Source organism: Lactuca virosa, chromosome 3, assembly GCF_052849685.1.
Source record: "Lactuca virosa cultivar CGN04683 chromosome 3, Lactuca_virosa_CGN04683_v6, whole genome shotgun sequence".
Classification (NCBI taxonomy): Eukaryota; Viridiplantae; Streptophyta; class Magnoliopsida; order Asterales; family Asteraceae; genus Lactuca; species Lactuca virosa.
The window spans coordinates 84,594,001-84,607,545 of NC_136428.1; the positions used below are offsets into that span (position 1 = coordinate 84,594,001).

General features: G+C 36.4%; 1 protein-coding gene across 1 annotated transcript in view; it reads left to right on the plus strand.

Moving 5' to 3' along the window:
- The first annotated feature begins 4,128 nt into the window (after nucleotides 1-4,128).
- LOC145163747 (uncharacterized) overlaps nucleotides 4,129-13,545 on the plus strand; it is a 60,854-nt gene continuing 51,437 nt past the window's right edge. Inside the window, exons 1-6 of the mRNA XM_079082530.1 lie at nucleotides 4,129-4,186; nucleotides 4,303-5,347; nucleotides 5,438-5,818; nucleotides 5,900-6,299; nucleotides 6,395-6,635; nucleotides 6,725-6,821. Coding sequence (XP_078938656.1) covers nucleotides 4,129-4,186; nucleotides 4,303-5,347; nucleotides 5,438-5,818; nucleotides 5,900-6,299; nucleotides 6,395-6,635; nucleotides 6,725-6,821 — 2,222 coding nt within the window. The remainder of the gene's footprint in view (nucleotides 4,187-4,302; nucleotides 5,348-5,437; nucleotides 5,819-5,899; nucleotides 6,300-6,394; nucleotides 6,636-6,724; nucleotides 6,822-13,545) is intronic.

Genomic DNA, 13,545 nt, shown 5'->3' on the forward strand with positions numbered 1-13,545 from the left:
TCACCGTGAAATAACCGGGGGTCAAAATAGTAATTTGGGCAGTACTTCGGCTTTAAATATAACTTTCTTCGTTGAAAACCGGGAGTTTTCTTGAAAATCGGGCCCTGCGAGGGTTGGGCTTCGAAACCGAAAAGATAAAAAATTTTCGGGTTTCTCGGGAATCTCGGGGCGTGTTTCGGGCTTTGGAATAAGTACCGGGGCTTCAGGGAAGTCGGAATGTAAGAAATATAGGCTAAGGGGTGAAAAAGAGCAAAATTCTAACATTTACCCGAGAGGTCTCGCACCCCTTATATAGGTGCGAGCCTCGGATCCGAAGCGAGGGGAAGAGAACAGGTGTCTGCGAGGCTCGGAATAGGTGGCAGCAGGGCGAGGCTCGGACGGATAGGTGCGAGCCTCGGATTGGTCAGGTGACGCGTCTACAGCTTCGGATCGGGTCAGGAGCCTTGGTCGAATCAGGAGCCAACACGAGGGTCGGATCACGTGTGGCATGCGAGGATCACGTGGCCCTTCGGACACCTGTGCGACACGCGTCGCTTCTCGGACATGCCACGCAGCAGCTTCGGACACGTGGCCAACTCCGAGCGAGGGTGATGTAGTAATCACTATTCATGCGAAATTTCTCGAAAAATGTGCTCAATCTTGTAAAATCCATAACTTTCTCATACGGACTCCGTTTTTGACGTTCTTTATATGCACGCGTAGAGAAAATTATGCTCTACAACTTTGGTTTAGACTTCGTCGGAAAATTTTAATTTTATTTTTTATATTATTATTTGTAACAGACCGAGACTAGTAAATCCGTTAAAAATTCATAACTTCTTCATCCGACGTCTGTTTTCATCAGACTTTTTACCGTTGTACTACTAATGACGAGACCTACGATTCTCGTTTAGGTTGTGTCGGCTAAAAATCACTCGATCTAAAATTCGAGTTTTTAGCTGTCTACTACTAAACTGAAACTTGTAAAAATCATAACTTCCTCATACGAAGTCAGATTTTGACGTTCTTTTTATCAAACTTCTCGGTTTAACGAATGCTACGAATTTCTTTTAGATCACTAAGGCTAAAAAGTAGTTTATCAAAAACTAACTTTTTACGTCATTCGGCACCGTGCCGGTTTTATCGCAGATCTTCGATTGGTCATAACTTCTTCGTTATAACTCGGATTTCGACGAGGTTTTCGCCTACGTGTTTCGAACGAGATTATCTAGAACTTTCAATAATAAAATTTTACTTATTTCAAATTTTATATTTTCGCTAAATTTCACTATTTAGCATTTAATTGGAATCTCATAAGACTTCCAATAGTTTATGAGTGATTCTAAACATAGTTTTACCTTATTTCTATTAAAAACTATCTGTTAGAACTCAATACTCAATATCACATAATATTTCATAATATTATTTATATAAAACACGGTCTCAAAACGTGTATGTTACAATATTGCTCAAGGATGGACTCGACGAGTAGTTCTTGGGACTCGGCGAGTCGCGGTGTATTGACCACCAAATCCTTTCTATGGATGGACCAGTTGTTAGGGAGGAAGTCCCGTGGATGTTTAGATGCGAAAGGGGACATGGGAATCATGGGAGTCGACGAGTGTATGAACAGGCTCGGCGAGTCCAATGCAATCTCCCAATCTTTGAAGATGGACTCGACGAGTTTTGCATACAACTCGGCGAGTCGTAGACGGGACACATTCTTATGAGGGAGATGAACTCGCCGAGTTCAAGGAGGAACTCGACGAGTCGGATGAAGATGGTCCCGATGTTTTGAATGAAGGAGAACCCGTCGAGTTCTTGCTAGACTCGACGAGTGGAATCGGGGTTGGATCGGGTTAGTGGAGTACGGACTCAACGAGTTGGTAGACTAAATCGGCGAGTCAGGTCAACTGGGTGTTGACTTTGACCAATGTTGACCTTGCTTGGTTTTAGTATTGACCCTGGTTAGGGTTGTTTGTTCTGTTTGATGACTTGAGGGTTGTCGTGTAGGGATTGAGGGGTCGAGGAGAGCCGACCTTTACGCCGAGGACAGTTCAGACACTACACGACATCGAGGTGAGTTACCTTCCAGTAGGAGTGGGTCTAAGGCACCAAGGTCGGCCCACTAGTGATTGTTAGTTAGGATGATTATCTTTGTGATATTTATCTGGTCTGTTATTGTTGGATATGTGAGTATGCTAGATTGCTTGGTGTGGAAGTATGCTAGTTGCTTTGTTATGTGAGCTAGTATCAGTAGGAGGGGACTAGTCCCCGAATCGGTCGTTAGGACCAACGGGTAGGTCGGACACCCCAGATATGTCTGACAGCATGATTGAGATATGATATTATGTGTTAGTGGTAGGGGGTGAAATAGTCCCCGTGTTCGGTTGAATGACTGGAGAGTAGGTCGACACCGAAGAATAGCCTGACATGGGTAGGTCAGCACCCCAGAATGGCTCGGCATGGGTAGGTCAGCACCCCAGAATGGCTCGACATGGGTAGGTCAGCACCCCAGAATTGCTTGACATGGGTAGGACGGGCGCCCCAGAATTGCCCGGCAGTATGTATGCTATGTGATTGTATGGTATATGGTATGATGGGGGAACTCACTAAGCTTTGTGCTTACAGTTTTAGTTTTGGTTTCAGGTACCTCTTCATCTAAGGGGAAGGAGTCGCGGTGTAGCAGCGCATCACACACACACATGGTTTCCGCATGGAGTTTTCTGGGAATGTACTCTGATTTATTTTACTTTTGACGATATGATTTTCAGACACATTATTAAGTTTCTTTCTACAAATGACATGGCATGGTAAATGTTTTGGTAAACTATGTTGTGAATTACTTAATTAAAAATGAAATTTTTGGGCTTGAAATTTGGGATGTTACACATGTCAGAATCTCAAATTGAATCACTTCATAAACTTCGATTTCTCAAGGTCACATTGGTCTTCAAATTTGCGTAATATCAAGGTTGTCAAAATCGCGATCCTGATCGTAGGATCGCACGATCCTACGATCATAGGTATTGAAAACGATCCGGATCGTATTTAAGGTAGGATCGGTAGTGGGATCGTAAGATCGCATATGGGATCGGAGGATCGGGATCCGATCCGATCCTACTCTCCATTGAAAATTGGATTTACTCTTTACCGCTTAGGCTTATTCCCCTTTCTCGATTACACGATCAGATATCATTCAAACGGAAACGAGAAGTCGAGAAGTGCAACATTGTAACCCTAGAATCGTTTCCCACTTTCCCTTCTTCTTCTGTTGACGAACTGATGAATCATTGACGCCGACTCTGAACAAATCGACCTCAAAGATCACGCAAAAGGTTACTAATTTTGTGTCGACTGTTCAACAATTGTGTGACTTCTGATTTTGCTTGTACATAAACTTTATGGGTATGAGATTTCTTCTTTTCTGTCGATTTTGATCGTACATGATAATATGATTTTGCTTAAATATAAATCGAACTCATAGTCAGTACATTGCTCGGAATTCTACCTTATTCTTTACAAGTTAGTTGATTGTGGGACACAAGCTATTACAACAGAGAACAGAGCATGATATTTGCGACTTTCTTCCCCTTTTTTGTTCCAAGAATTGTCACATAAGGCATGATATTCGTTTTCTTTTCTTCAATTTCATGTCACAGTAGTTAAATTTCATTATCTGTTTTATCAGAAGCAACAACACAATCGTTAAATATCAAATATGTAAGGATGGAATTATACCTCCATGATCCACCCATGTAAAGTGATTGTCTTTTTATTGATGGTTAGGTGTGTAATGACATATTTACCCTTGTACATTGATTATTGTAGGCCCAATACAGCGGTATATAGCTAGAATTTTTAGTATGGTATGCATTGAGATAACTTAACCAAATGTATGCATGTGTTAGAAGATAGATGGGATTATAATTGGTCAAGAGTAAAGGAGAAGTAGTTTTGGTAGGTTCGTTTCTTTGTTTGCATGTGCTTGATACATTTATTTATACCCACATGGGTTTAGTGCTTCATGACTTGTACCTTACAACTAGCTTCATGACTTGATACATTTCTTTGTTTGCATGGAACTTGCTTCATGACAAGTGTTCTTCAAAAAAAGAAGTAATTAGTCATTTACTTTATAACCAAAAAATGTCTCTTTCCATTCGATATGTCAAAAAAAGATTATCAGTTTTTTCACATGATATCTGTTTCTTTTCTTCACTTTCATGTCACGGTAGCATAAAGCCATTTACTAAATTATTTGTTTCAACTTTCCAAATTTGATTCAATTTTTGTATAACAATTATGTTTTTTTTATTTCAGACATCATGGAGAGTAGTTCTAGATCAGCTCCAACAACTACTTCTGCACCTTCAACAACTAGTAAAATGAGAAAAAATGCTAGTGGGGCCAGAACTGATCCTGGTTGGCAGCATGGTTTAGATTTGCATGATCGGAAAGTCAAGTGTAAATTTTGTAACTCTGTATGCTCTGTTGGGATTTTCATATTCAAACACCACTTAGCTCGCACACGTAATAATGTCGCGCCTTGTGATAAAGTTCCCGAAAATATTAGGCTCGAATTTTGTCGATTATTGGAAGAGAATGATATGGTAACAAAGAAAAAGAGAGGTGCATTTTCAACCAGTGAAGATGATGAGGTCTATGAGAAGCAAGCTAGAGGCAATAACTTGGAAAACAATGTGACAAAAAAAGGAAAGGTTCAAAGCACAATGAATTCTATTTTCAAGAAGGAAGAACGTGAAAGAGTTTCCCAACAAATTGCAAGGTTTTTCTACACAAGTGTCATCCCTTTTAACTGTGTAAAAAATCCCGAGTTTCGAAAAATGATTGAAATGGTTGGTGAATTTGGGAGAGGCCTTAATCCTCCTTCTTACCATGAAATACGGGTCACAATGTTGAAAAATGAAGTTGATTACACCAAATCATTAATGGAATCTTACAAAAAGGAGTGGAAGAAGACCGGTTGCACACTTATGAGTGATGGATGGAGTGATCGAAAAAACCGGTCAATATGTAATTTTCTTGTAAATAGTCCTAAAGGAACTATATTTTTAGCATCAATCGACACATCTGACATTATCAGGACGAAGGAGAAAGTATTTGCAATGTTAGATGACTTTGTTGAAAAAATAGGTGGAGAAAATGTGGTTCAGGTGGTCACGGATAATGCTGCTAACTATAAGGCTGCTGGGGAGATGTTGATGCAAAAGAGAAAGAAGCTGTTTTGGACACCATGTGCAGCTCATTGTATAGATCTAATGTTGGAGGATTTTGAGAAAAAGATTGAAGAACATAAGGTGACAATTACAAAGGGAAGAAAGATAACAAGTTTCATCTATAATAGGTGACAATTGGTTCTTAACTTATTTATTTTTTATATAAGTTATTTTATTAATTATAAGTTATAAGTTATAACAAGTTTAATTTATTATAGGTCACGACTAATTTGCTTGTTTAAAGAGTTTACAAAAGGGAAAGAGCTCCTTAGGCCTGGAGCAACTAGATTTGCCACATCTTATCTTACACTTGGTCGCTTGTTTGAGCTGAAAAGTGCATTGATCTCATTTTTTGCATCTAAAAAATGGTTGTCTACTAACTATGCAAGGACTGATACCGGAAAAGATGTTGAGGATATAGTTATGGATACTGCAGGATTTTGGTCATCAGTTATCACATGCCTTAGGGCCGTGAAACCCTTAATGAAGGTTCTTCGATTGGTTGATTCAGATTCTAAACCAGCTATGGGTTTCATTTACCAAGCCATTGTAAATGCAAAGAAGGAAATTAAAGCAAACTTCAAAGATATCCAAACAAGGTAATTTTTTTTGCTTATTTGTTTATATTTTTTGGAATTAATTTTAAACCAACAACTCATATATTTTACATATATTTTCAGGTATGGACCTTTTTATGATATCATTGATGATAGATGGTATAATCAGATGAATAGGGCACAACATGTGGCGGGTTATTACTTGAACCCACAGATGCAATATAGCGATGATTTTGAGAATAATGGTTGGATCAAAAGTGGATTGTACATGTGCCTAGAACGAATATGTGGTGCTGATGAGAACCTAGCGAAGACGATTGATTGTCAGTTTGATCAATTCACGAATGCAAGAGGTCTCTTTGGTCTTAATGTAGCTAAGCTAACAAGGAAAGAAAAATCACCTGTTGATTGGTGGGATTCCTATGGAGATGACACGCTCGAGTTGAAAAATTTTGCATTGAGAATTTTGAGCTTGACATGTTCTTCATCCGGTTGTGAGAGGAATTGGAGTGCCTTTGAGATGGTAACTTATGAGTAACAAGTAACGACATTATGTTTTAATGTTACTTTTATTATATCATTATCTAATTTTTTGGGTTTTCTTTATGTCGTATATAGGTACATTCTAAGAAAAGAAATCGACTACAACAACAAAAGATGAATGATCTTGTGTATGTTATGTACAACTTGAAGCTGAATGGAAGAGATGAAAATAAAGGAAAAGGGCATGATGGACTTGAGACATTAAATCTTGATGATGTTAGTTTTGACGATGAGTGGATTACTGAAGAACCGTCTTCTAATCATGATGTAAATGATGATGATGATTTTCTTGAAAGGGCTATAAGAGATCAATTGCGTGAGTTATTCTTTTATTATATTATTTTAAAACTAGAAATGATAGTTTTTACTTTTAGTTTAATATGTCATGTTTACATTTAACTGCAGGTGCGGATGATCGAAGAGATTTAGGACAAGATATTTTGGATTTAGAAGAGGAAGATGATTTGGATGCACAATTTGTTATGTTAGACAAGATTAAATGGTATTTGTGTTGTGACTAATATTTTGAACTTTAGGGAGGATGATGATCTGGATGTAGTACTTTTTGTTATCTTAGACTAGATTAAATGGTACTTAGGTTGTGACTAATGTTTTGAACTTTTTATAGCTTTAGAATGGAAAACTTGATGTTGGAGATATTTTTCCTTTAAAATTATGTTTTTTTTGTGGGATCTTAGGATCCCGATCCCGATCTTGCAAACCCAAAAACGATACTACGTAGGATCCCGATCTTGACAACCTTGCGTAATATGAAAAATTCACAACTTTTGAATTCTCATATTTAATTATCTCCCCCTTTTTATAATCGAAAAATGATTATAATTCCGAAAAGGAATAAGAAAGCACTCAATTCGTAATTTTCCATACAAAACTCCCTCTTCACACATTGCATAAACATTTTGCTGAAATTTGAAAAATCCAAAAATATCACAATTTTCGAATTTTATACATCTCGGACCGTTTTTGACTTAAAATTCGAAAAACCGGGTAGAAACTGTCAATTTCAAAAATATGCAGGGACCTGTTGCGCCCAAAATAGCCTCAAATGCGAAACTTTACCCCAAATGCGAAACTAGGCATAAAGTGTCGATTCGTATCAACTGTAGGGACCAGATTCGAAAATTCTTTCATTTCACATAATTTTAGCCCAATGTCGAAACTGTGTAATTTCTGCAAACTTGCATAAATTGCAAGCATTCGAAATGAAAATTCAACATTCTTTACAATTTATGACCCCCATGTCGAAAGTGGATTAAAATTACCAATTCGCTGAAAGTGTAGGGATTTAAATCGATATATACTCTTTCTTCTCCACTTCGCTTTCGAGATGCATAATCAAAGGACCTTCACAAGTCGAACACGCAATCCACAGATCGAACAACTTTATTGACCTTATGTCGAAATTGTTATCCATATATCCGAACGACGAGCATCACACATCGAAATCACTCTCACAAATCGACAGATTCGCTTGACCATAAGTCGAAATTGCGTTGACGTCAAAAGCATTCGACCTCCAAATTAACCAACCCAAAGTGAAGCCAATTCGATCATCAACCAAAAACACGACCTAACATGCGAACTCAATCCAAACGCGACTATCACATATCGAAATTTTCGGCACACATCAAAACCAATTTTGACTCAAGTATAAGCATTCGATGCGAAACCCATTCATCCTAATCCATCTGCTTTCGATTTCAATTCCACACAGGGTGTTTCGATTCCAAGTTGTTTTCAACACTACAAGTCAAAACTTATTTTGAAACCAATAAACTCAAGCAACATATCTTGACTCCAAATATTTTCCATTCGACTCTATGGCTTCAAAGCATCATCAGTCGAAATTTCAAATCACATATCAAACAGCTTTCTTTAACCACATGTCGAAATTAAGTTTGAATTCAACCTTTCGACCCGGAGCAATATTAATTTTTGATGCGAGCGATCAAAACAAGTCAAGACTCGTTCGAATCCAAGAACCAAATCCAAATTGAATTTGATACTACACGTCGAAATCAACTCCTCTCGACTCCAAGTCTCCATCATTCGAAATCAATATTAACCACAAAACATTCGATTTCCAATTCAATTTCAATATGGGAACAAGAACTCAAGTCACAGTGTTCGACACCAAGAACTCTAACCCAATCCATTTCGAAATTAGACTCCAATCAAATACAATTTCGACACCAAACAACCCTTGTTCGACTTCTATTAACCGATTTCAACATTCAATACATTTAATCAACGTTTGAGAATCTGATTTTGACTTTTTATGTTTGACTTTTCGATTTTAATAGTCAACAAACACAAAATTCATGAATCTAACATCGATTTTCAGATCAAACAGAGAATATACAACTGTTCTTCATCATATTCAATAGATCTTCATCAAATTCTTTAAAATCAAAATATTGATTAAAAACTCTAAGTTTCAACTTGATCATAATCGAATCACAATCAAACAATATTATAAGCAAATCGGTTCACAAAACCAGATTCACAACCAAAATTATTCAATTATCAGTTGAGGTTGAAACGAGAGCAAAAATTACGATCTAAATATAGGAACGAGAAACGAACATCAGAGTGTGTAAACGTGTAAGCGACGAATCAACCTTATTAAAGAACAAACAATGGATTGAATGAATTTTGGGCTCAAATATGATTATGTCGGATCAAAAAATTATGGGCTTAAAATATAGACCATGAACAGTAACACATACCGGATCAAAAAATTATGGGCTTAAAATATAGACCATGAACAGTAACACATACGTGATTGGGCTTAATTTGTTTAGATCAAGGATTTGGATTAGTCTCTTCAAACAACTAGATCGATTTAACAGTAGGAACAATAACAAATGCATGATTTAATTCATTATGAGCTAGATTTTGATTCAAATGAACATTCGCAAATTGAGAATTGAATCAAACATAAGAAAATAGGATCAGATTGGGCTTGATCAATGAAAATTTTTATTGGATCATAACAATTGGGTTTTGAAAAAAAATTGATCCAGTGCGTCAAAATGATCAAAAATTCAATAATGCAAGCACGGTTTAAAGAGATTTTGAGAGATCATCGAGAGACTCACCATAAACGTTCCAATTGTGTTGAATGTAGCCAAATCGAGAACCATTTCTTCAAAATTTGCTTTGATCTTCGAAGACCTGCTCTGATACGAAATGTAGTGAATTATGAGCATTTGATTTGGCATGCGGAATTGTAAGAACACAAATAACATGGTGATGTGGGTGCTAAAAGATGTATTCGATCATTATGAGGAGATTACAAAAAGGAACTAGATCTAGTCTACATAATTAACTCACTCAAAGCTCTCTATGAACTACATCTCTCAAGCACGCTCTATAAGTGGTATGAAATCCACTACATATAGAGGTGCTAACATGTCTCTCTCTCTCTCACTCTCCTGTCATAAGGCATCAATCCCATATGCAAGTGGGTCTTCAAGTCAAACCATTACAAAGTCACTCCATGAATAACTTTGCGCCCTAACACTTCAAACGGTCATAACTTCTCGTTTCAACTCCGATTTCGATGATATATATATCCACCGGAAGGTATTGAGGAGCTCTACAACCTTATCGAATTATTTTTAACTTAAAACAAATCGAACTAAAATCCTTAATTCATAAAAGAAGTCTAAAACACCACTTTTCCGATTATACTCTTGGGCTCCAAAGCACAAACCAAACTCTTGGATCACATAATCTACATTACCCACATCCAGATAGGTCTAAACCTCTCATTCCCCAAGGCCCGAAGCCTTATCATAATTGATCTTTAGGTCACGGCCCCGAACTACGGGACGACTCGTAACAGGGTGTTACATTCTAGTTAAATACAAGTGTTGATATTTATTAATAATGAAAATTATACTAATAAATAATCAATAAATGGTAACTTTTCTATAAGGTGTGACCCTATAGGATCATATGTTATTAGCACTGTCATTCTATAATGACTCTTAGGCATACAAGATCTTTGAATCTCACATTTACACAAGACTCGTCATAGATTTATATAGATAGTGGTGGATGTCTAGCAACATTTCACTTCCCTGAATAACATACAATAAAGAATTTCATTCATCAAAATCCATTTCCCAAAAGCTTAAAGCTTCAATTGATGTATAAGGTAAGTTTATCAATTATCCTTTTGTTACATACATCATGTTGAACATGATACTTGGTTCGTAATCAATCTCATTTGGTGTTCAACTTAGGGTATCACAATTGATGCCTAACTCCCAACACAGAAGAGGAAAAAATACCATCTTGACTACATAATCCCCTTGCACAGTTCACAACATACATGAAAATGGATTTTACAACTTCCCGTTTAAGGATCATCTTTTGACTATATCTAAGGTCCACACTCCATACAATACGTATATGAGGTGTTAAGGATACAAAGATAGTACCTTTTAATCAAGTGAGACTCACCAAATCGATCCATGAGATGATATTGATATGGGTCCATTCGGTACAAGTTCTATGACGAGTACCTATGAAACTTGGTTACAACAGCTTGCGTACTTTCATCTGGTGAGAGACAACCAATCCAATTCATATTAGTGTTACTTCATAATTTCTCCTGCAATTATAACCAACTACGAACTTTTGGTATAATCAAATTATTCATGGATTAAACATGTTAATATAGAACACACTAAGTATTAATGTGATGATCATATCCCAATATATCAAAATAATATAATAGTTGTTTGTTAAATTTTCCAAAATCCAAATACTAAATTCAAATTAAAATGCCATTTCTAGCATAATGAAGTCCTATAGTTGAAGTGTGACCACTCATTCTTAGTTTAAATGAAGTACTTTATTAATATATTTGAATAAATTTAATTTGTGTGAATTCTGCGAATGATATCATCTCCATATTTGATTTTACTCTAAGTATAGTTAAATATCTTGAAGAATATGATTGGTGTTCTAATGTGATGTAGAGTTCATTATCTTGATTAAGTATACTCCATAAGTCACAAAAGATTTCTAGGTTATCCCAGAATGAAAGAATTCATCCTAGTTTTTCTTAATGATCATGTTCATCCAATCACATTTGATTTCAAATTCTGAAGTAGCTGTGTATTTTCATTTAGTAGATTGTGCAATTATGTTTTGCTTGGACCGTATTCCTACAAAACTCACTCTTCATTCCACAGTGAAGTCATAAACCAATTATAATTCATAATTATATGTATATCTGTTTTGAAGTTTGTATCTTGTGTAGCTCTTTACATGGAGATCTTATTCTAAATTAATTATCTCATGTACATTCTCTTAGTTATTCTTAAGTACTCTTATAATGTCCTTATAGTTATCCAGTGACTTACCCATGTATCCAATTGGTATCCTATGATATGTCATGATATAATCATATACCTAGTCTTGTGCATAATATGACATAAATGATGAATTTATTTGCCAAATAAAATTGAATATAAATCATTCTATCTAGCGCAAACCTATGTGTTAGATTCTTTTGAGGCTATCTCAAACTTAGTGCCATGTCGAAATGTCAATAGTCATCCAAAGCAATCTTATAGTTTGATCTCTTTCAATATATCGTCAATATATGCATAAACATTTTAAAACATTAATATTCATCTTTATATATCTATATATATTTTATATTCCAAGAATGTATCTTGTTATTCCTAACTCTTTCATCTTAGACACACAATTTGAGTCAATGTGGAAAGGCCTAACCTGGTCAGAATGTAATTTCTCATGATTAAGTATGTCTTAATAAGACTAGGAATATCACTATAGCTCCCACTAGTTATTAGTGAACATAAATGACATCTTAATTTTGATATAAAAATATACCTTGCATTTATATATTTTAATAAGGATTCTCACCTTGAGATGTTTGCTTTATAGCTACAACTTGTTGGATTAGTGTCTAAGCCTGTAACTATATTTGGTATGTACTTGACCCGGTTGTGCATGGTCCTTTTGGGTTGCCTTCACCAAAGCAACTTGATAGGATGATTTATGGAGAAAGAGGATTAATTATGATTTATTAATATATTATATGAATAATATATTAAAGGAGAAATCATATTGTTTAATTAATATTAGTCAAGAATTAATTGATAGTTAGTTTGTGACTAAAAGATATTAATTAAACTTAGGGGACTCGAATTGTATTTATAAGACAATTGCAATTGGGCTATGGATCACCGTGGAACATAGGTTGGACGAATTCTATGGGAAGCTCATAAGGAATTCGTCCAAGGGGTGTTCTAAAGGGAGTCCATGGGCTGCTTAGGGCCTAAGCAGTCAAATTAGGGTTTCCTAGTTGAAAACCCTAAAAGCCTCACTATATAAAGACCCCTATGGCCCCAAAAACGTGGTGAACTCTCTTGGTAGAATGATTCGATCGAGGAACAAGAGATCATGCTTCACTTCCTCCAAAAGCTTGAAAAGTTCAAGCTCACTCAAGCCCTTTTGGCAAGTAAACATGAAGAAGGCAAGTCAGTGTGTGCACACGTCTTAGAGATGAAGTCACACATTGATAGGTTAACAATGTTGGGAGTCGTTGTCTGTAAGAAGTTGGCTGTTGACTTGGTTCTTCAATCGCTTCCTGACTCATATAGTGAGTTCGTAAGAGAGTACTATATGATAGACCACAACGTGACCCTCATCGACCTCACCTATTTGCTTGTTGCTGCTGAATCGGCAATGATTTGGCACACTGGAGAAGCAAAGTTGGTTGGTGGATCTGCCTTCCAAACCTCCATGAACATAGGCAATGGCAACGAAAGGCATGCCATGATCGAAAAGTTTGATCATAAGAGAAAGGCAAAGTCTGAAGTAGTTCTGTGTGTTGTTCCAATAGAGTCAATTTGCTTTTATTTCCAAGAGAAGGGGCATTGGAGACGAAACTGCCCTGTCTACCTGAAAGATCTAAGAGATGGGAGAGTTAAGCAGTTTGGCTCTGCTTCAGGTAAAACCCATTAACTAACTCTATAAGTTCCTATTTTTGATCTTGATACATTATGTGATAAGATTACATTTTTGATGTTTTTTAGAATCGAAGAAAAGAAAGGAAGCTTAAAGGAAGAAGTGAGCTGAGTCTGATCGCGGATAAATGGATTTTGATCGCATGGATTCGAAGATCGGATTTAAGCTACTCCTTTAGAGTTAGGATA